The sequence below is a fragment of the Argentina silus genome, assembly GCF_951799395.1.
Source record: "Argentina silus genome assembly, chromosome: 6".
NCBI lineage: Eukaryota > Metazoa > Chordata > Actinopteri > Argentiniformes > Argentinidae > Argentina > Argentina silus.
The window spans coordinates 10830239-10850657 of record NC_139660.1 but is presented as its reverse complement, the minus strand read 5'-3'; the positions used below and the strand labels follow the sequence as shown (position 1 = coordinate 10850657).

The window sequence follows — 20419 nt, the reverse complement described above, 5'->3', positions numbered from 1 at the left end:
TGTCTAAGACGTTTGCTAAGATTTAAAATTTTGAATCTAGTTCAGATCAGTTCAGATTTACAGTTGCATTTCCATGCTTGAGATCCATCACCTGGCATTGTCAAACAGAAGTCTTTGAGCACCTGCCAGTAAATACTTTCAGTATATTTCACAGACACATGCAAATACATACCTTATATTGACCAAATAATAAAGAGAAACCACAGAAGTGTGTTTAGTGCACACATACTGTAACTGTGGTAACAGTGTATGTATAAACAGCAGAAAACTCACTGTGTGGGAACTTTGTTTTTGACAAGTGTTCAGGTGTGCTGATTATATGGATGGGAGGCCCACACCCCTATATCTTCCACAAAAAAAAAGTAGGAGTCTAAATGGAGCGACAGAGCATGGAACATTTAGAGGCCGCATTGTTGGATAATAACCATAATTAACGTTCAAGGAATAAACTAAATGGAATGCACTCGTCGCAGTCCTCCACTGATGTATACACACACACACTCTCAGAAATCCTCACACCCTCTCACACACACACACAAACAAATGCCCATAACAACACAAACACAAAAACACACTACCACACATATACTTGTCTTAGAGAGTAAAACAAATGTGAGGAATTGCTATGAAATGCCTGCCCTTTAGGGTTGCAGTGTTGTAGAGACAGTGCCTACTCTGAAATCAAGTGAAGCATGTCCACTATCAGTGGGGCCTGTCAGAGACTAAATCTACTGCTGAGAATCTAGGGAATCTCAGCAACGCACCGACCAGGGCCTGCTCTGCTCTGCTCTCCACTGCTCACGCAGAGCCTGGAGTTTGTTTAGAGAGAGCCATGGGGGCTGGACACCCTTCACTCAGAGAGAAGAAAGAACATAGATCAGATATAGGTAAAGAGTCATCCACAGACAAGCAGACAGGGGTTAGCGTGTGAGCAGAGACCGCCAAAGAGATGTGGTTATTTTTAGATACTAGAGGATTCACCCAGTGAGTTTACATTATTGACATTCCACTCATGTCAACACTTAAAGAGATTTCTCTTCTCATTCCAAAGAGGTACTTTACATCTCCAAGGGTTCTCAAAAACAACAAGGTGCCAATTTTAGCACTAAAACAATTAAAACATTATACAAGAATTTCTTTTGTATGTGATTCGTGTGTGTGTGTGTGTGTGTGTGTGTGTGTGTGTGTGTGTGTGTGTGTGTGTGTGTGTGTGTGTGTGGGCGTGGGCGTGTGTTTGTGTGTCTCTGGACACATCTCCTATCATTGCATCATGTTACTGTTATGTTATGTAAGCGTGTAGCGTGATCCCTCAGAGAAAAACAAAGGGAAACTAATTTAAGGCTATTCTATCTATCTATTCTAATGGTAAATGAAGACGTGGGGTATTTTTTATAAGAGCCGATTCAACTGTAAACAAACTGTGATGAAACAAATACTTGAACAGAGTACTTTCATATAGTCACAAAAGGGGGACACAACCAGCCAGAAAACAGGTGCGCTGTCTCTCATGCCAAATCTGTTCGACACAGGTGTGTGTAGCCATCTGAACAGAGTATATGTAATCAGATACAACTCAAACACGCGCACACACACACACACACATGCACACACACACACACACACACACACACACACACACACTCACACACACACACACACACACACACGCACAAATACATACAAGCACGCCTCCCGCCCACTATTACCCATAACAAAGCTGTCTAGAATTCTCTTTGTGCCTCTTCACACTCAGTGTACACATGTTTGCTGTGCAATGACAACGATAATGACAGCACACATAGCAGTGCTTTCAGCAACATTTTTGCCGCTAGAGTTAGCTTTTAAGTGGTAGGCATCTTCAATTCCAACAAAACACGTTCACTGATATTACACAATGAACCATGCAGAGTATGATTTCAACTTCTAATCCCGTTGCTTTTGTGTCAGGTTTAGATGCTTACAAGTATCACCATTGATAAGAACATTCTGTAGCACCTCAATAGGCCTGACTTACAATAACTGAATAGTCTTTACAAAACGCATACACACGCACACAAACACATACACAAACACACACAGAATATACCAAGAAACAGGTCAAGATTGAGGTTTTTTTTACTGAGAGAGGTGTGAAATAGAGTGTGGAGCAGGCCCACCTGAGGGCACTGTAACCCAGACGAACACAACCAGGACATGACTGTTCTGAGAATGACTACAGGCTTGACATCTAAGACCAGAGGTACAGGCCAAAGCCAGACTACAGCAACACACCCCCACCCCATATGCATGCACATACTGTACACTGGCCAGGGGTGCCAAAACCTAGTCCCTGCACACACACACACACACACACACACACACACACACACGCACACACACACACACACACACACACACACACACACACACACACACACACACACACATTCACACATGCAGGTGTCTTCTTAAAGACACTTCATAAGCACACACATCACATTTTTAATCCCACATGGCTGTTCAAGTGGAGACATGAAGACTATCAGTTGTCAGAGCCTCCTGACACATGGGGTCAATAGCCCTGCCATCAAACTGTATATGGATTGAGGGAGGGATGCTGTGGCGAGGGGGAGGGGGGAGGGGGGAGGGGGGAGTGGGAGAGAGAACGAATACAAAGGAAGTTTGGAATCAGATTTAATTTGGTGTCTGTTTCCTTGGTAAGACTAGTCAACATTCCTCATTTGTGCGAAGAATGCAATTTTGTTTTACTTTTTGATTGGATGTTGCCTTACAATCTACAACATTGCACAGACTCTTCGCTTCCATAAAACATGATCATCTGTGAGGTGTTGTTTATATATTCTTCCCCCCTGCTTTCCTTGGAATTACTGGAAATAATTTTGTTTTGGAAAAAATCAAGTGGAGTAGAATTATATGCCCCTGATGGCTGTAACTCTATCTGGCATTAGCCTATGCTTGGACCCTGTACTATACGGTTCAGTTTGATCATATTCCTGCTGTATAGCTCAACCAAATTATGGAGGACTCGCAGTTATGTTCCTCTAAGCGGATATCATTTACGACACTATAAACGGTGCTTTTTCTTATCAGACCACATGAAATGAGATCTGCATTATAAACCACAGTGATTGGTTTACGAATTAGATTTTTTATTTTGATGTGGACAGTGAGAGGTATGGGCTAATGTGCTATGTGGTCTAAATGAAAGTCATGCCCATGTTGTATATTTTAGATGGTTAAGACAGGCGTTTGATCAGCTCCTCCGCAGGGCGTGCGCGATCGTGCACAAGGTCATAGGACTATGAAAAACAGTTTGCTATCCTGGCAATTTCCAATAGGCTACTGTGACATATTTAATTGTCTCTATATTAGAGGTATTCATTAACCTCAATCATGAAATCAAACCTGCGTTGTGCTGTGATTTTCACGACGCGCAGCACATAGCCTCGTGTCTCCTGTTCGCCATGTGTCACGGATGTGTCTGTTCGAGACTTAAACGAGTTGAGACAACAGGGACGCGCAAAGTGTGAGGGATAATCCCGCAACGGGATAATATGCGTAAACGTATTCATTAAGTTTTCCTTAAACGAGATCACACTGCCATGATGATACACCTGCTATACACCTGCTATGTACAGGCATGTATACAGGCCATATATCATACGGACAGAGAGGCCTACTCAAAGCCCGCTTTAACACTGCAACCCAGCTAAATGAAAACATGCACACTTGCAATCGCATGGGTAACTGCCAAGTTGGCTTAGTTGGCCACCATAAGTGAAAGGATCATCCTTTCCTTGGTCATGTGCCCTGCTCTAGGTTAGGTCGCCTTATGTCTGTCTGTCGGTTGGTCTGTCTGTCTGTCTGTCACGCGTGCAGCCTGCGGAAATTAAGAGCATATCATTGAAAGAAGGATCATGGAACTTTTGTTGTTCATGTTTTTGCATATGGCTAAGAGCACTGTGGGTCTAATTCTGAACCCATCCTGAACCTAGATGCGCAAGGTCGCTCTGTTCCGAGCACAGTGCTTTACGCATGCCGTGTCTTGCGCGCCCAAGGTGATAATTACGCACTGACTGTGTGTTTACTGAAGCTCTCTCCTTACGTGGGAAAAATCCACCGTGTGTAAAAGAATGCAGACATATTAAAAAGCGCTTCTGAGCGCGCTTAGACCTCGATGACTGAGGGATGGGTAAAAAGAGCCCAAGGTCTACACATACTGAGGGAATCTTCTCTTCTGACCTCTTAAACCGGTTTGACACAGTAGGCCTATGTGAGGCGGTGGGATGTGATGAGAAGAACAACACACAACCAGAAATTTAGCTCTGGTTGTGTGTGTGTGTGTGTGTGCGTGCGTGCGTGCGTGCGTGCGTGCGTGCGTGCGTGGGTGAGACCGAAGGAGATAAACCCGTATCAGGAGAACCGCGGGTCGCGCGGGCTTGCTTGCCTGCCCGGTGAACCCGGTAACGCGCACAGCGGAGCGCGAGGGAATATTTCACATTCATCCCAAGTCCAAACAGCCGGCGGGCTGCATAGAGGTGTGGCGGAGAAGACAGTTTAATGATTATCACTCGCCCCGGGCCAAGCTCATAACTCATGTAACTTTCCGACCTTTTGCTGCGTCGTCACCCCTGCTTATAGAAAGAATGAGAGGAGAAGAAGTGGAGGGGTGGAAGCTATAGTGGCATACACAATGTTTACTGCTGAGGAATCTTTATTTTAGACTACAGCATTCCTTTCAATCTCAGACTCCCTCCCACCGTCATCTCTAAAACGGTCGTATCGATGTAGCCTGTTGCACATCTTCTCAAGCAGACAAAAGATGTTCCCTTTAATTTCGTCTTCTCCATCTTCTGAACTATACATGACCTTTCAGGTAGGCTAATCCTTTCTTTCTTCAAGGCTCACCCTTATTTTAAATTGTCTTTGCATTACTTCCCCGTTCCATAGAAGTCACCCTCAAACAGGTTAATGTAATTTGGTTAGAGGACTCCAACATTATATTATGACAATAGGTCCCATGGAATCCATGGGATGGCTTACTACTGTGTGTGTGTGTGTGTGTGTGTGTGTGTGTGTGTGTGTGTGTGTGTGTGTGTGTGTGTGTGTGCGCGCGTGTGTGTGTGTGTGTGTGTGCGTGCGTGCGCGCGTGTGTCTGTGCGTATGTGCGTGTGTGTGTGTGTGTGTGTGTGCGTGCGCGCGTGTGTGTGTGTGTGTGTGTGTGTGTGTGTGTGTGTGTGTGTGTGTGTGTGTGTGTGTGTGTGTGTGTGTGTGTGTGTTAGTGTGTGTGTGTGTTTGTTTGGTTCACGCACAACCTTTGATTTCTTGTTGTATTGTGTGTGGGGCGATGTTGTTATTCCTCGAACAAACAACGAAGAAACTTTGAGAGCTAACATTAAAGACGGATTAAGATGACTGATAGACGCAGAACAGACAGGCAGCGATTCAAAGACATCGTCTCTCTTTTTGTTGATCTTTCTTTTCAAGAGGCGGATTAGAACCAAAAATCAGTTTCGACTAAATAAGACAAAAAAACAAGAGAATACATTAAATCAATGCATAATTTCATACTCTCTATCTCGCAGACAAAAATGGGTTTAAAAGGTATAGAATGAAGGATATATATATATATATATATCTTTCCACAGAAATGTTACTTGTTAAAGAAATATGATTTTTTTGTGCTCACGACAATGGCAGGTAATGTCAGGTAAAGTATTGAGAACCATCATTGCATGCAGGGATCATTGAAATAAACATGAGAATCCTGAGATTCTGAGCGAAACGTGAGTCTCCACCAAAACTTCACAATACACCTGTGTCTGGTCAACGCACGCCACCTCGCGCGAAAGACTGTTTTAGAACAGTGAGTTTACAGGTGAGTCATTCCACAGGTGAGTGGGGAGAGAGACATACACTCATATAAGCTCTCTGAAAATGATGAACTTGCCTAAACCATGTAACTTAAGATCTCTATCGTTATAGCTGTTTACTTGTTTTACTCACTGTGTTGCACAGTGCGTGCAATCATATATCCCTCATTTGCTTCAATGGATTTGAGATTAAATTGAGCTCGCGATGCGAGACCCCGCCTCCGTGGGCCGTCCTTCGCGGAGGGATTATATTATAACAGGGCGCGTGTCTCCGGAGACAAATCTGCATTGAGCTGCAACAGGCACAAACTTGGGTGTCTCCTGTTCCTCTACACGGAGCTCCCCGGACCGAAAGCGAACTCCGCTTTCAGATATACTACAAACAGACTGAGCACACCTGCACCTTTACTATAGAACCACAGCCAGATTTAATTTTTATAATTGTATTGTTGTTTGACGAAGAGAACTGCAGGAACTCTGAGAACTACAAGACGACAGGTGAAAGGGGAAACATTGAAAATGAAACTTGAAGTTTTCTCTGCAAGCCACTTTGTGCAGAAGCCGATGGAGGTGTGCAGTGACGCCGAGGGAAGTGTCCCCTCGCCCCTGTCCGGGGACGAGTTGGGCTCTGACGGGGACTGTGTGGCCAATAGCCCCGCACCTCTAACCCAGAGCGGTGACGGTAAGGGCAAGCCCTACACCCGCAGACCCAAGCCCCCATACTCTTACATCGCTCTCATTGCCATGGCTATCAGGGACTCTGGCAGCGGCCGTCTCACTCTGGCTGAGATCAACGACTACCTGATGAAGAAGTTCCCGTTTTTTCGAGGCAGCTACACCGGCTGGAGGAACTCCGTCCGCCACAACCTGTCACTGAACGACTGTTTCCTCAAAGTACTGCGGGACCCGTCCAGGCCCTGGGGAAAGGACAACTACTGGATGCTGAACCCGCAAAGCGAGTATACCTTTGCAGATGGGGTGTTCCGCCGCAGAAGGAAGCGCATCAGTAAGAGGTCCGCCAAGGACACCGAGACCCCTGACATCCAAACACCCAGCGAGCACATTCGCATCTCCGTCCCAGCTGCGTCCTCCCGGGAGGAGAGGGTAGGAACCAAGTTCTCCAGCTCCTTCGCCATCGACAGTATCCTCAGTAAACCTTTCAAACGGAGAGAGGGTGGCCATACAGACACAGACAATACCAGCCCAGGCGCCCGGCTCTATTGGCCCGCCAGTGCCCACATGCTGCCCTACACTCTAGGCTACCCACCGGCCGCAATGGCGCACGCACAGCACACATACCAGGCCAGTTCCGGCGCGTCGCATATGTTGCATGCGTACAGGTGCAGCCTGTCGGACCCAGCCCTTGGCGCAGAGTACCGCAGAGACGGACTCACATCTCTGCATGTGACGTCACATGGTATACCAAACTCTGAGCCTTTCTCCCCAGTGAAGATGCCAACAGTGCGAGGTGGAAGTTATCATTCTTTTCAAATAGACTCATTGCTCTCCTAAACCAATAACACGGGACAATGTATAGGTTTCTATTTGCCATCTGCACTTTCTTGGGCGCTTTACGTTTTTCTATGTCTGTAAGGTAATTTCACTGCATTGAAATATTTCTGACTTCAAGTCATTACAGCGACTAACGTAACGTGTTTTTGTCAAGTATTTCTATCGGGTTATTATAGGACGAAGCAAATTAGTTGCGACTAATGACATTCCACTGTGTGTGTGTGTGTGTGTGTGTGTGTGTGTGTGTGTGTGTGTGTGTGTGTCTGTTTGTTTGTTTGTTTGTTTGTTTGTTTGTTTGTTTGTTTAATGGTTCGTAGGTCATTTCTACTGTAAACGACAGCTATTTTGTGCCAAAAAGCTGTAAAAAATAAATATATATATAAATGTGTGTGTGTGTGTGTGTGTGTGTGTGTGTGTGTGTGTGTGTGTGTGTGTGTTGATGTAGGCTAATTTAGTTTGACCTGCTGCATAATATTGTGGTTTAACATGTTGGATTGTTGATCAAGCAGTGATGAGAACTGCACCATGTACGAGACTGCACATGAAAAGCAGGAAAATACATTATATGTTTTGATTCATGCATGGATGGTATTTTTTAATAAAAATGTTGGAAAAAGAAGGACGTGAGTATTTATTCTTGTGTAAATGCATAGTGTTTAAAGTGTGTTTGGAATCAAGATGAGAGAAAGGTTTGTGCATGTGGTCAGAAGAAGATCCGATATCTGCCTGAGAGGGTAAATTAAATGAACTGCCAGCGGAATTAAATGGGGTACATTTCACCCCTCTGCCTCGGCACATATGGGAAGCAGTACTGGGCGGTAAAATCCATTCTTCAATTATGTCAAATAAATTTGAGCTTACATGGATAAATGACATTACTGGGACTGCTGATATGAGTCAAGGGATTGCTTTTATGCTTTTAGCCTCAGGGATAACACATCATAATAACATATCAATAAGCATAGTCAAAACAAACACGTCTCACTAAGCTCTTATAACTGCACTATAAAACTTGTTCCTATTTCTCGTAAAAATGTGGGTCTCCGGTTTGTATGCTCTCTCCAAAAACATGGTTAAGGATGAATCACAGCAAAGCTAGGCAACCTTTTCACAATATACGCTTTGTGATCACTCATGGTGTTCTCATGGGGGCAAGCGTGTCATGGTCTCCTGTAATGACAGCATGGCTTCTTATTCAAAATATGTCATGACTTAACTGATGCATATGAGCATCATGTGTCAGTGGTCCAACAAAACAAAACTGCCATAATGTGTCTAAACATAGCAAGGTATAATAATAGTCTATATAATATAATAATAATAAGAAGAAGAAGAAGAAGAAGAAGAAGAAGAAGAAGAAGAAGAAGAAGAAGAAGAAGAAGAAGAAGAAGACGAGGAAGACGAAGACGAAAACAAAGAAGAATACATACATACATACATACATACATACATACATACATACATACATACATACATACATACCATATAGTGTATAGAAAAAGCTATATTATATTTATCACATTAAAACTGGATGCATATAATGATTCAAATGAATGCAGTTTTGCATGCTGGATTATATTTATTTAAAGACTTATAATCAAAACACACAGAAAACAATGAAATACGTCTGCAACAAACATAAAATGATGGGTTGAATATCTTTATTATATTAAAATAGAAGTTACAGAAGCCATGTCAAGAAAAGAAAAATACTATTGTAACAGGGTAATAAGACGAATATACTCGAATACGTCAAGTGAAATGTCAACAGTGGATGACGCAATATATTTACAAAACATTTAATTTTAACACTTGGATTCACAGGTGTGTATAGGAGTGAGCCCGTGAGGTAGGTTGCGGTTGATATATGATGTCTCGAGCTGTCCACGGTCCTGAAGCAGACCATTGACGTCACCATGTAGTGTCGCATGCATTTGGTTCCAACAAAAGCCATCGATGGTTGTCGCTTTTATTTTGTTGCTATTATTGGAAAAGTCACATTTTCGAAAGACAATGCAACTCAAAAATAATAGAATAAAGGCAAATATCTTCTTTTCATTTCTGTGGCATTGTGGTACAGGCCTATACTGCAGGTAAACGTACTATAATCACATCATTCCTATGGGCCCACGAGTATGCTAAAATAAGAAAATGAGAAATTAAATAATCCCAAAGATTGCTCAACTAACAATAAAAAAATTGTTTTGATTTTTGCGAAATCAATGAGCATTGTCTTCCCAGGGAGTATAAATGCTTCATTAATCTCGTTGGGAAGAGATACATACTTATTTTCCTTGTTTCTTTTAAGGGCCTTGTTTTCCGATGAAAGTTAAGAAAAAATATCTTAAAAATTAAGCTATATGATCTATTTATTCTAAACGTCTGTAGGCCTAATCTGTGTGTTTGTTTGTTGTCTCTTTCAGTTAAACACCTGACTTTCCCTGTCATCCCCATCACCTGTATATAATTGTGGCTCATGTAGGGTTTACTTTTCCCTAAGGAAGGCCATGTAGGCCTCGGTCTAAACATTGTTTGTTTGTGTCACCGTTTTGATTAACTCACTTAACGCATAACGGTTCGAGCGGACAGTCCTTTTTTCTTTGACGTTATATTTGTTGTCTTGCTCCTGTGCCCATTTTGGATTTGCGTAAAACCTCTGTTAACAAGAGGAAATATCCTGACATATTTAAAAACGAAAGCCGTCGTCCACAATCTCTGTAGATGCAAATAACAAGAAATACTTCTAATTCACACAGAACAGAACAAATCACGTTTTACACAGACCGTAGAATCAAGACCAAGATAACCAAGCAGTCCACCCAGGTGACAGGTGAGAGAATGTTTAGCCCGTTTCCAGGAACAATGCTGCAACCTGCAGGTGAAACGACGGAATAGCACACCTGTGCGCCGTACGCGAGCGCCGACGGCCAAGGCATCAGGTGAACTCTCCTTACCCGCGCTCTCTGGACCTAACAATAGCCTATTACCCTGGCCCGTTACCATATACTCTGGCTCAAGCTCTCTACTGTGTGGACCAGGCTCAAAGATAGCGTCTCAAACGCAATTATGAGAATACATTTCAGGGACATGGCTGCACAGCCTCAGCGGCCCACTGTCATTTAACCAAACTTTTCTCCAGGCACAATGTTAGGAAGTCCAAACAGTCCGTCACTCCAGCCGCTGAACCGCACATGACCTCCCGGTAGGCTACTGGAGAAGAAACCCGCCGCTCTCACACAAAGCGCCAGGCAGAGCAGGAAACGCGGTTGGAGCGCCTAAAAGAAGAATCGAGGAGCACCACATTAAAATAGGCTACTGGAGCCATATGAACAGAGCCGTCAATTGTTTATGCTTTCATAGATTTCATAATTCATAAAATTGATTCTTATTTAGATTCGAACTTACAATAAAAACCGTAGCCTATGACAAAAGTTATGATAAACAACAGCCTGTGTTTAAGGGAAGAGCTTGTGTATTTTCACAGCCTATAGAATATTTTCAATATATAGGCCATAGAAAATGCAATTGCAAACAGCATCAGTATCAGTATCATAGTCATCATAACAAAAACATATAATGTTGACATTATTATTATCATTATTAGAATTATGAATAATAACAATAATCATCATCATCATCATTCAAAATAATGTGTAAGGCCTATAAACTAAAATTTCATATCAAGAAATTTGTTGGCCTGATTTAATTAATCTATTCTCTACACATCAAAACTGAATGAGCCACATTTCTAATGAAGGAAAATCAATATTTTCATAATAAGAGAACAAATAATGAGGCCTATGCAGCAGGAGTCAAAATATTTGAAAACCCTATAGACCTCAAATTCCTAAAAATGTTTAACTTCTTCTAAATATGTGATATACAAAAATCGTTTACTGAACATCTCAAAAAGTTAAAATAAGAGCCCGTATATGCGACGTGTGCTTTTGCGTAAAAGCAGTGAACGGTCTTCAAAGTGCTCCTGCGCAAAACAAAGTTTCCTTTTCCCGCCAAGGCATCCTGATCGCAGTGGGGGTCATGAGTTCTGATGTCGCAGGAAATTCTGGGGCCATTAGGTTCTTAAAACTTTTCTGTGTCATGGTGGAACATGATTTTATCCGTACATCCTTTGTTGTGAAGTGCAAAGGTTATTGTTCAAAATGCCTAGCCTTAAAAGGACAGTGTCGGTAATGGCAAACACACACACACACGCAAGCACGCACGCACGCACACACACACGCACGCACACACGCACGCACACACACACACACACACACGGAGTGATGGTTATTATAAAACGGTCGTGATTTAAATCGAAGGCTATAGGCATAGGCCTAAATCAGAAGGATAAACTGAAATTTAAATAAAAGTAGGACTGATATTTTGGTAGGCCTATAAGTAATTCGATTATATGAACATGGGTAGAAGAACGTATTTCAAAATATCAATGGCAATATTTGAACGAGAAGTAGAATTGTATCACAAACATTAAAAAATATATATCGAACTGATCACAGGAGACCTGCAAAATTCGATAGGCTACATTGTGAATATAACCTTCTCCACGTTTCGGTTCTCTTACAGATGTATATTCTCCCGCTATTATCAATGATGTTGAAAAGATCTTTAAGTCAAAATAATTGCACCATGTTCAACAAATCTGCATATCATCTGTCTCTATAGGGGAGGAAGCTGTCGACGCCCGCGCGCCTAATTTCGGTTTTCTCTCTCTAATGAACGCGGGGCCCAGGGGACCGGCTAGAGCCCGGGGTGGTAAACTGACACTGGCGCGCTGTGTGTGGTATCCAGAGCCGCGCTTTATGGAAAAAGCCTGTTTCCACTCATGTCAAAGTCATTTACTCAGAACAACCCCCCGCTTACAAACCAATGCACTAGAGCGAAAGACCACCACCTTTCCCTCCCCCTCCTATCCCCGGCTCAGCGCCGCGCGACTGTTTGTTTTTTATGCAAGTTGGTTCCGTAGTGACTCTCACGGATGGGTTCTGATAAAACTAGGCTAACGTATGAGGTTCTTGAGATCTTCAAAAACTCTAACTCTGAGCCTAACCTACATATATCGCCTCTGTCCAATATCTGTATAGCCTTCATGACAAACATGATTTAAACTTGTTATCATAACGGGTTCCAACCAACAACAGGCAGTTAGAGTCTACACAGTATTTCATGACAAGAAAATGTATTCGCTATGCAATGAGGTAAGAGGTCTGAATTCATTGCTACATGCAAGAGTGGGAGAGACGGAGTTCTTTACCTTGCGCGCGTGGCGTGTGGCGCTGTTGATTGGAATGTCTGGGGGAGGTCTGATAGATGGCGTAATTGCGTGTATTTGAGATGTCAGAGCTGGAGAGAGAGAGGGGGGAAAGAAGGAGGGGGAGAGGCAGAGAGAGTGGGGAAAAGAGGGGCTTTAACTCGGTTGCAGCGCCTCCTGTCTGGACGATGACTGGACAGGGGCCAAATTTGGCAGTGGGAGGGAGCGGGCGGGGAGTCTCGTCGTCACTGATTTCAGGGGGATTTGGAGAGGGGTGCGGAGGAGGGGGCCCTGGGAGGAAAGAAAGATTTACGAAATGATAGGTGGTCGCGTTTTGTTTGGCTGGGCGGCCGCGCGCACTAAGTCAAGGAGTCTTCGCGTTTCCTCCCCTTTAGGGATTAAGGCGGGCGATGGCCACCCGGTGCGCCGCAGAGCAGCACTCACCACCACCGTGACACCGAACTGGAGCCTCTGTGTCGGACTGAACCCCTTCACAACACTGCGCTACCAGGCTTACTGGATACCCAGCTCCCCCCGTTTGTCTCTCAATTTCTGACACTGCGCACTCGCTGCGCATTCTCTGCGTAACAGGAGAGTCCAACTGAACGGGAGAGTCATTTCCCTCTCCAAGCACTTTTGTGGAATTCCGAAAACCAGCGATTGTATAACCTAAATTGTAAAGGACGTTTAGAAAAATAATTTACTCGTTATCACCTTCGAATCGCTTTCCATAATTCTCTTGATTGTTCTCCCTTTCCCCACACTCCCCTCACGTCACTGCTCAGCCACGCCGCAGTTGTGCGTCAGCGGAGCAGACATGACGACCGAGACATCTCAGCAGCAGCTGGACCCGCCGCCTCCTCTGAGGTCTAGCCCGGCACCAGGCGTCCTACACCCCGCCATGATGAACCCACAGACAACCATGGAGAGCTCCTCGGCCGTCGCCAAGGGCAAAAAAGCGAGCTCCGGCCTGAGGCGGCCGGAAAAGCCGCCCTATTCCTACATCGCGCTCATTGTTATGGCGATACAGAGCTCACCGACCAAGCGGTTGACGCTGAGTGAGATCTATCAGTTCCTCCAGGCCCGGTTCCCCTTCTTCAGGGGTTCCTACCAGGGCTGGAAGAACTCAGTCCGGCACAATCTCTCGCTGAACGAGTGCTTTATTAAGCTTCCCAAAGGGCTGGGCAGGCCTGGCAAAGGCCATTACTGGACCATCGACCCGGCCAGCGAGTTCATGTTCGAAGAGGGCTCCTTTCGCCGCAGACCCAGAGGCTTCCGTAGAAAATGCCAAGCCTTAAAGCCCATGTACCGAATGATGAACGGCATAGGCTTCGGAACCTCCATCTTACCACAGAGCTTTGATTTTCAGGCGCCCTCTGCGTCACTGGCGTGCCACAGCAATAGCTACAATTTAGATATGATGACCAACTCAATGGCCGGGGGCTACGATGGACTGAGCGGTGGCCACCACGTACCCCATATGTCCCCAAGCCCCGGGTCCACATATATGGCAAGCTGTCCAGTAACTTCCAACGGAGAATACGGACCGGACAGTAGCAGCAGCCCTGTGCCTTCTTCTCCAGCCATGGCCAGCGCGTTGGACGGTCACTCCCCATACGCTAGCACCTCAGCACACTGGGCGTCCCCAGGTGGCTCCCCGTACATCAAGCAGCAGCCCCTGGCCTCTAGCAGCCCCGCGTCCTCCGGTTTACACTCCGGCATGTCGCCCTACTCTCTGGAGCAGAGCTACCTTCACCAGAACGGCAGAGACGCCGCCGATATCTCAGGTAACATTCAAAAACTCCCTTTCGAGCCATAAAGTCTTATAAGAGACTTGGTTTGGAATATGCGCAAGAGTTTCATTTTTCGTCAATACACAAAGCAAACAAAATTGATAGACCTAATTTGATGTCCAGTCCAGTTTTTGGAGACGAAAATGTCAACATAATGATACACCTATATGCTGGATTATCATACTGTATATCGTAGGCCCGCATCTGGTGGTTAGGTCGCCTATTGTGGCGCCATTATAAACAAATCATTGTATTCCGAAATTGGTATACATTAGCATAAGACACATGTTATAAAGGGTTTGTAAAGCGTTTATAATTACATTTTGGGATAGATAACATTTATAAAATACTATTCTATGAATCAGAAACAATTGTTTAATTGACCAATGATTACAATTGTGCACTTTGCTGCATGGGGGTACCAAAAAGTGGTTTGCTCTAACTAATTGTGTGCATTTGAAGTCCGCAAAGGATTCGAGTAGGCCACTTTGTCTTACCCTTAGCACCGAGGTGGTGATCTCACAATTTTAATCATTAAATAGGCTACAACAGTTTATGACTGATTGATCAATTAACCAATAAGTATAGTAATTATTTACAGCTCATTTTGCGTATGAAAGGAAATATCAGAAAGGTAACAGCTCATCAATTATGTAGCATCAAAATCATTCGAATAGAATAAATCTAATTAGAAAATTCCATATGTGCAATTGCGGATAAAATAGACACACTGGATAACTACTTTTTTATATAGATAGATAGATAGATAGATAGATAGATAGATAGATAGATAGATAGATAGATAGATAAATAGATATAGATATAGATATAAAAGAATGTCATTGAATATCCTATAGCCAGTTTGATTTACAGAGTGGGGTAATTGAACATGAAAGCTGTAGGCCAACATTTCTTGCTTATGCATTGCCCCTCAAACCAGATGATTGCTTTTTAAATTCATGTCATCTAGCTCATGTTCATCTTGTTTAACATGCTTCTAATTTATCGAGGCTTTACAAAAGTCCAGGGATTTCTGAAAGGCGAATATTTCGTTCCAAAGCCTGAGGGGTCGCGGAGGTTAACTAAACAAAGGCTGTACGGGGTCGGACCACACTGAAGAGGATTTCAACCAGCGAGTATCCGCAGGAGACTAAAGACCTTGTTAAAATTTATGCGACTTCGTATAACTATTTAGAACACAAGCCGTTATCTGTGCTAACGGACACTACACGCCCCATAACGACTGTCAGTCAGGGTCTAGTGTTGTCTCTGAAAACGGGCGAGGCAGTAGGCTATAGCCCCAGTGGATACGGCCTTCACCCTCTAGGAGAAAACACCGCACACAGCGCGTGCAGGCGTCACATCTGGAGTCCTTATGACCTTGATGATGCTCGCGCTCCCTTTTCCTCTCTGTGCTGCTAGCACAGGCCCATCTACGACAAAGGACCTCTGTTGTAATTATAAGGTTTAATCAAGTGTCTGAAAATTGAATTAGGCCAAAAAGAGGGGGGGGGGACCTTTATGAACGTTTTTGGTTACACTTTACATTAAGTTGCCCCTATAGGCCTATCTGTGTAGTGACTATGTAATTACACGATAACAACACTGTATTAACATATGCCTACTATTATATTGTATTGTACTTTATTACATTTTTGTAATTGAGCGGTTCCAAACTATGACTATGTAACAGCATGTTAATACAATGTTGTTACTACAGTAATAATAATGTTATATTAAACGGGGGCAACTTAATGTAAAGCAAGTTTAAACAAAGGCTATGTCTTTAAATCCAGCTTAAGTTACATTAAAGACAAGGCGACATTTAGGCCTATAAAGTTATATGTTCAACAGTTAAAAATCAGTGCAACTAACACAAAGTAAGTGCGCTGACTCAAGTAAACGAAACATGAGAGACGCCAGAAATTGAGGGCGCAATGATTTCAAAAGTCAAGTCATGAGAGTGTTTACTTTTAAGCTAATTTCAAAATAAATGAGACTGAGGCTCGAATGGTTTTACCTTTTACACTGCTTATATTTTAATCACCCTATTCTGCTCAGCATGAGCGAAGAAATAGCCTATAAGGCCCTAATTCCAAAAGTATCTTACAGTAGGCATACATTGCAAGGGTCAATAGTGATAGAAAATATGTTTTTAAGATAGCGATGCCTGCTCTGTCTTTTCAGCCAATAAAATAAACAGTGCATGGACCAATATGAGTTATAGCCTGACCAAACAAGTCGTGGTTAGTAAAGAACAAATTTACCATTTGGAATCTGTAAAATGCTGAATGTTGTATCTTTATCAACGAATAACGACCTCTGGAGTTGGATGCATACCTGTGGGGTGTTTTGGGACAGCGCTCGTTGGTTCATCGCGAACTGACAACAATAACCACTGTTGGCCTATCTATAATTTTCATATATTATCAATCCGTCCGCATGAGTGTTCTGTTTACTGAACAAAGAATAGCTACCTGGGGTAGTATGAATATTCCGGCTATTTTGTGTTGAGTCCAATTGACACATTTAGCCATTTTGATAAATGTTAGGCCTACTTCCCAATGAGAGACTGAATAATTGGCTTACCATATCATAATTTGATATATCTATTATTGATTGTATGTATGTTTTTGTTTTCATAAAGAAACGATGCTAAAGAATTGATGTAGGCCTAAAGCTTAAACAAAGTAGCCTACTAATATCAGTCACCGAGCACGACAGAGATGCCATATAAATCAAGTGCTATTGCATGTGAAAATGTGTTTGCTCCATTGTTTATGTTTTGCTGGTGACTCGATCACTGAGGCTTTAAAAAAAACAACTCGCGAACATAGACGGAGAAATTAGAGATAGGCTAAGTCAAGCATTCACAATTAACTTGTTTCCTGCAATACAACGTAAAACAAATCAGCTTATTTACATTTTCTTTCTTTTCTCTCCTCTTTTCTCGCAGTGGGGATTCCTCGCTATCAGAGCCATTCCTCACCCGTCTGCGACAGGAAAGATTTTTTGTTGAACTTTAATGGCATCTCGTCGTTCCATCCATCGGCTAGCGGATCTTACTATCATCATCACCACCATCACCATCACCACCAGAGTCCTGTGTGTCAAGACATCAAACCGTGCGTGATGTGAGCGCGCCCTGGAGCGCGTTTCTGAGCCTTGTGAGTTGGAGTGAACAAAAAAAAAACGTTCGAAGACGATTTTAACAGTCATACAACGGTAAAAATGCAAATGTAGGTCTTTCACATTTCTGATGAGAACGAACAATGGGACAGTAAATGTGGGAGACTGAAAAAGTACTTTTCACATCAGGATTTACTTTGTCCATTTGACAGCAAAAGCATTGTCGGGACAGACAGTGTAAACCTACCCCTACGCGCCAAGGACTCCGAAATCAAGAAAGAAAGCAGCAAGGCTTTTGGTCGTGTAACCACTTCGACTAATTCTGTTCTCAATTGACCAATGTTTCTTCTTCAACAGAAAAAACGATTTTGATGTGTTTGCTGTTATTAATTGTGCAAACAAATATATTTCATGTAACTAGGCCTGTTCTATTGAGTAAATACACACATACACAAAGCTTTTTATAATAAAAATTGCAACAAATTTGCACTTATTGTATATCCTTTGAGATTTGCTTAATTTTCTCGTTGTAAAGTGTTTCAATAAAGCTGATATATTTTAGCCTATACTCCCCTGCCTTCTTGACTTTCTTTTAAACTAATTTCCCGCCAGTCCTGAGGAAAACACATAAACACTCGTTATTATTTATTAGTAGCCTAATTGTTATTATTCATTGGTATTGGTATTGGTATTTATTTTATTATTATTATTCGCTTCTGTCGTATGATATGTTTGGAACATCATTTACAATAAGACATCTGTATGCCATAGTCTCCTATTCAAACTACCTGCACAATTAAATATGACTACAATTTTCATTGCTACTTAATAACTACTTAGCTGCGTCGATTGAACAATTTGATTTTGCATGCTTTTAACTTAAATATGTTTGGCCTTGTTATTATTCTTATAGAGGCATGTAACCTAATCAAATGTCTAATCTTAATTTGAATCCTAACCCAAGACCCCCTAAGCATGCACCGGGCGTGGTAGAATGGAATAAGCGTGGATATATTGACAGCAGAAAAGTTGTATTTAAGGCATATGAGTTTTACTGGTCAACTGTCGACTTTATGGTGTAGGAAGCCATTGATTCTTTGAATGAGGATTGTATGGAAACACATTTTGGACCATGAGGACAATCATCTTTGGTTTTTGTGTCGAAGCATAAACAGGCCAATTTAAATCACAGCATTAAGATGGACCACATTGGTGTAAAACAAATAATATACGTGTGATCAATGGTTTTGCAAAAATCGTATTTTTTTTAAATCCGCATGATTTCGCTGATTTCTAGCATAATTAATGATTTCTACCATAATTAATTTTTCCAAATACAATATCTAAAGTGTTCATTTGGATTTACTGTATTACTGTACCACCATCATCGGCCATGGTTTCACATTGCCAGGTCTATTTGCGCCATCTACAGCCTGGCGCAACAGCTGAGAGCTCTGCGTCCTCAAACCGCCCCCTTCCAAACGGACTAGAAGGGCTGCCAACATTTTAAGAAGTCATAAACAAGCGAGTCGAATAGGGGCGCATTTATGGAAATGTAACCACATGGTATTTTTAGATGTGCAGTAAACAGAAGGCACTTACGAAGAGCTAGGCTGCAGGACAAACAGGGAGCTGCCTGAACCATTCTCACTGAAGTGGGAAAATGATTTGAGTTTCCAATTTCTCTTAAACACAATTAGGCTATAACTGATTAAAAAAAACTATAGGCTTATGTCACAATAACTGTTACTCAAAAACATCCAGTCTTGCAATTGAATGATGACTGATGTGTCATCATGGTTTAAGTCTGAAAGCATCAGAATCAATGATTACTGGAATGCCATTCTCTTGCTGGTGTATCTCAGGGCCTCTGTGATGTTACTCTCACAAGAATATTTTGACAGCAACAGAGATAGAGAGATAGAGAGAGAGAGAGAGAGAGAGAGAGAGAGAGAGAGAGAGAGAGAGAGAGAGAGAGAGAGATAGTGAGTGAGAGAGTGAGTGAGTGTGTGTGAGAGAGAGAGAGAGAGAGAGAGAGAGAGAGAGAAACAGAGAGAGAGAGAGAAAGAGAGAGAGAGACGGAGAGAGACATATTCCCATGCACACCACCATTCACATTTCAGATTAAAAATTATAATATCATATAATATATGCCATGTAGCAGACATGACACTTTTATCTAAAGCGACTTACGTGAATGCATACATTTTATATTCTAATACCTATATAGTTTGGGTGTATTATGATCAATCAAATCAGAATGGCTTGCTTTACCACTGCAACATTAGATATGAAATCTTGGAGGCCAGTAGAGACGGCTTGGCCCTCTCCTCTCTCGTCACAAATACAGTGGACTCTGGCTCTCTCTACTGGCCATAGGTATGCTGCCAGGCCGAGCTGCTTGAGGAGCGGCAGTTTGCCCAGTCTGGGACCGCAATAGTCATGAGATCCTCCTTTGTCATCACGGTGCACCTGTGTTTTAGAAACGAGAACATTGATTCCTAAAGAATGGAATATAAGGAGTAGTCCCTGTTCTATAAACACCTTCAATAGGCCAACTGCAAAATACTTAAATGCACAGGCAACAAACAGAAGATGATTAAGTGCTTTGCTCAAGGAACAACCTCAGACAGGAGGTGGCAGCTAGGAGTTTGATACCAGTTATCCTCCGTATGATGAGGCAAATTACGTCAGATTAATCCAATCGGACCTATGATTTGAACCAGCAACCCTCAGGAATGACATGACGGGAGGAACTATTCCCACACAAGAGGTGTGCCCAAATACTTGTCACTATTCATTTTCACTTCCACTCCCTCCTACTCCGGAAATATGTGAAGGAG

The 20419-nt window shown here is 42.8% G+C and overlaps 2 protein-coding genes across 2 annotated transcripts; both read left to right on the top strand.

Annotated features, from left to right (window-relative positions):
• Positions 1–6169: 6169 nt before the first annotated feature.
• foxq1b (forkhead box Q1b) lies at positions 6170–7997 on the top strand. Its single transcript, XM_083671752.1, has one exon. It carries the CDS (start codon positions 6393–6395, stop codon positions 7383–7385), a length of 993 nt encoding a protein of 330 aa, XP_083527878.1. The 5' UTR covers positions 6170–6392; the 3' UTR covers positions 7386–7997.
• Positions 7998–13157: 5160 nt separating this feature from the next.
• Positions 13158–18144, top strand: foxf2b (forkhead box F2b). Its single transcript, XM_083672585.1, has 2 exons — positions 13158–14441; positions 17404–18144. Exons 1-2 carry the CDS (start codon positions 13472–13474, stop codon positions 17583–17585), a joined length of 1152 nt encoding a protein of 383 aa, XP_083528711.1. The 5' UTR covers positions 13158–13471; the 3' UTR covers positions 17586–18144.
• The last annotated feature ends 2275 nt before the right edge of the window (positions 18145–20419 follow it).

What these genes read in the sequence shown, in the direction of transcription:
- foxq1b (XM_083671752.1), top strand. Translation starts at nt 6,393, where the DNA reads ATGAAACTTGAAGTTTTCTCTGCAAGCCACTTTGTGCAGAAGCCGATG.
- foxf2b (XM_083672585.1), top strand. Translation starts at nt 13,472, where the DNA reads ATGACGACCGAGACATCTCAGCAGCAGCTGGACCCGCCGCCTCCTCTG. An exon ending in AGACGCCGCCGATATCTCAG is followed by an intron (nt 14,442 to 17,403) that starts GTAACATTCAAA and finishes CTTTTCTCGCAG; the next exon opens with TGGGGATTCCTCGCTATCAG.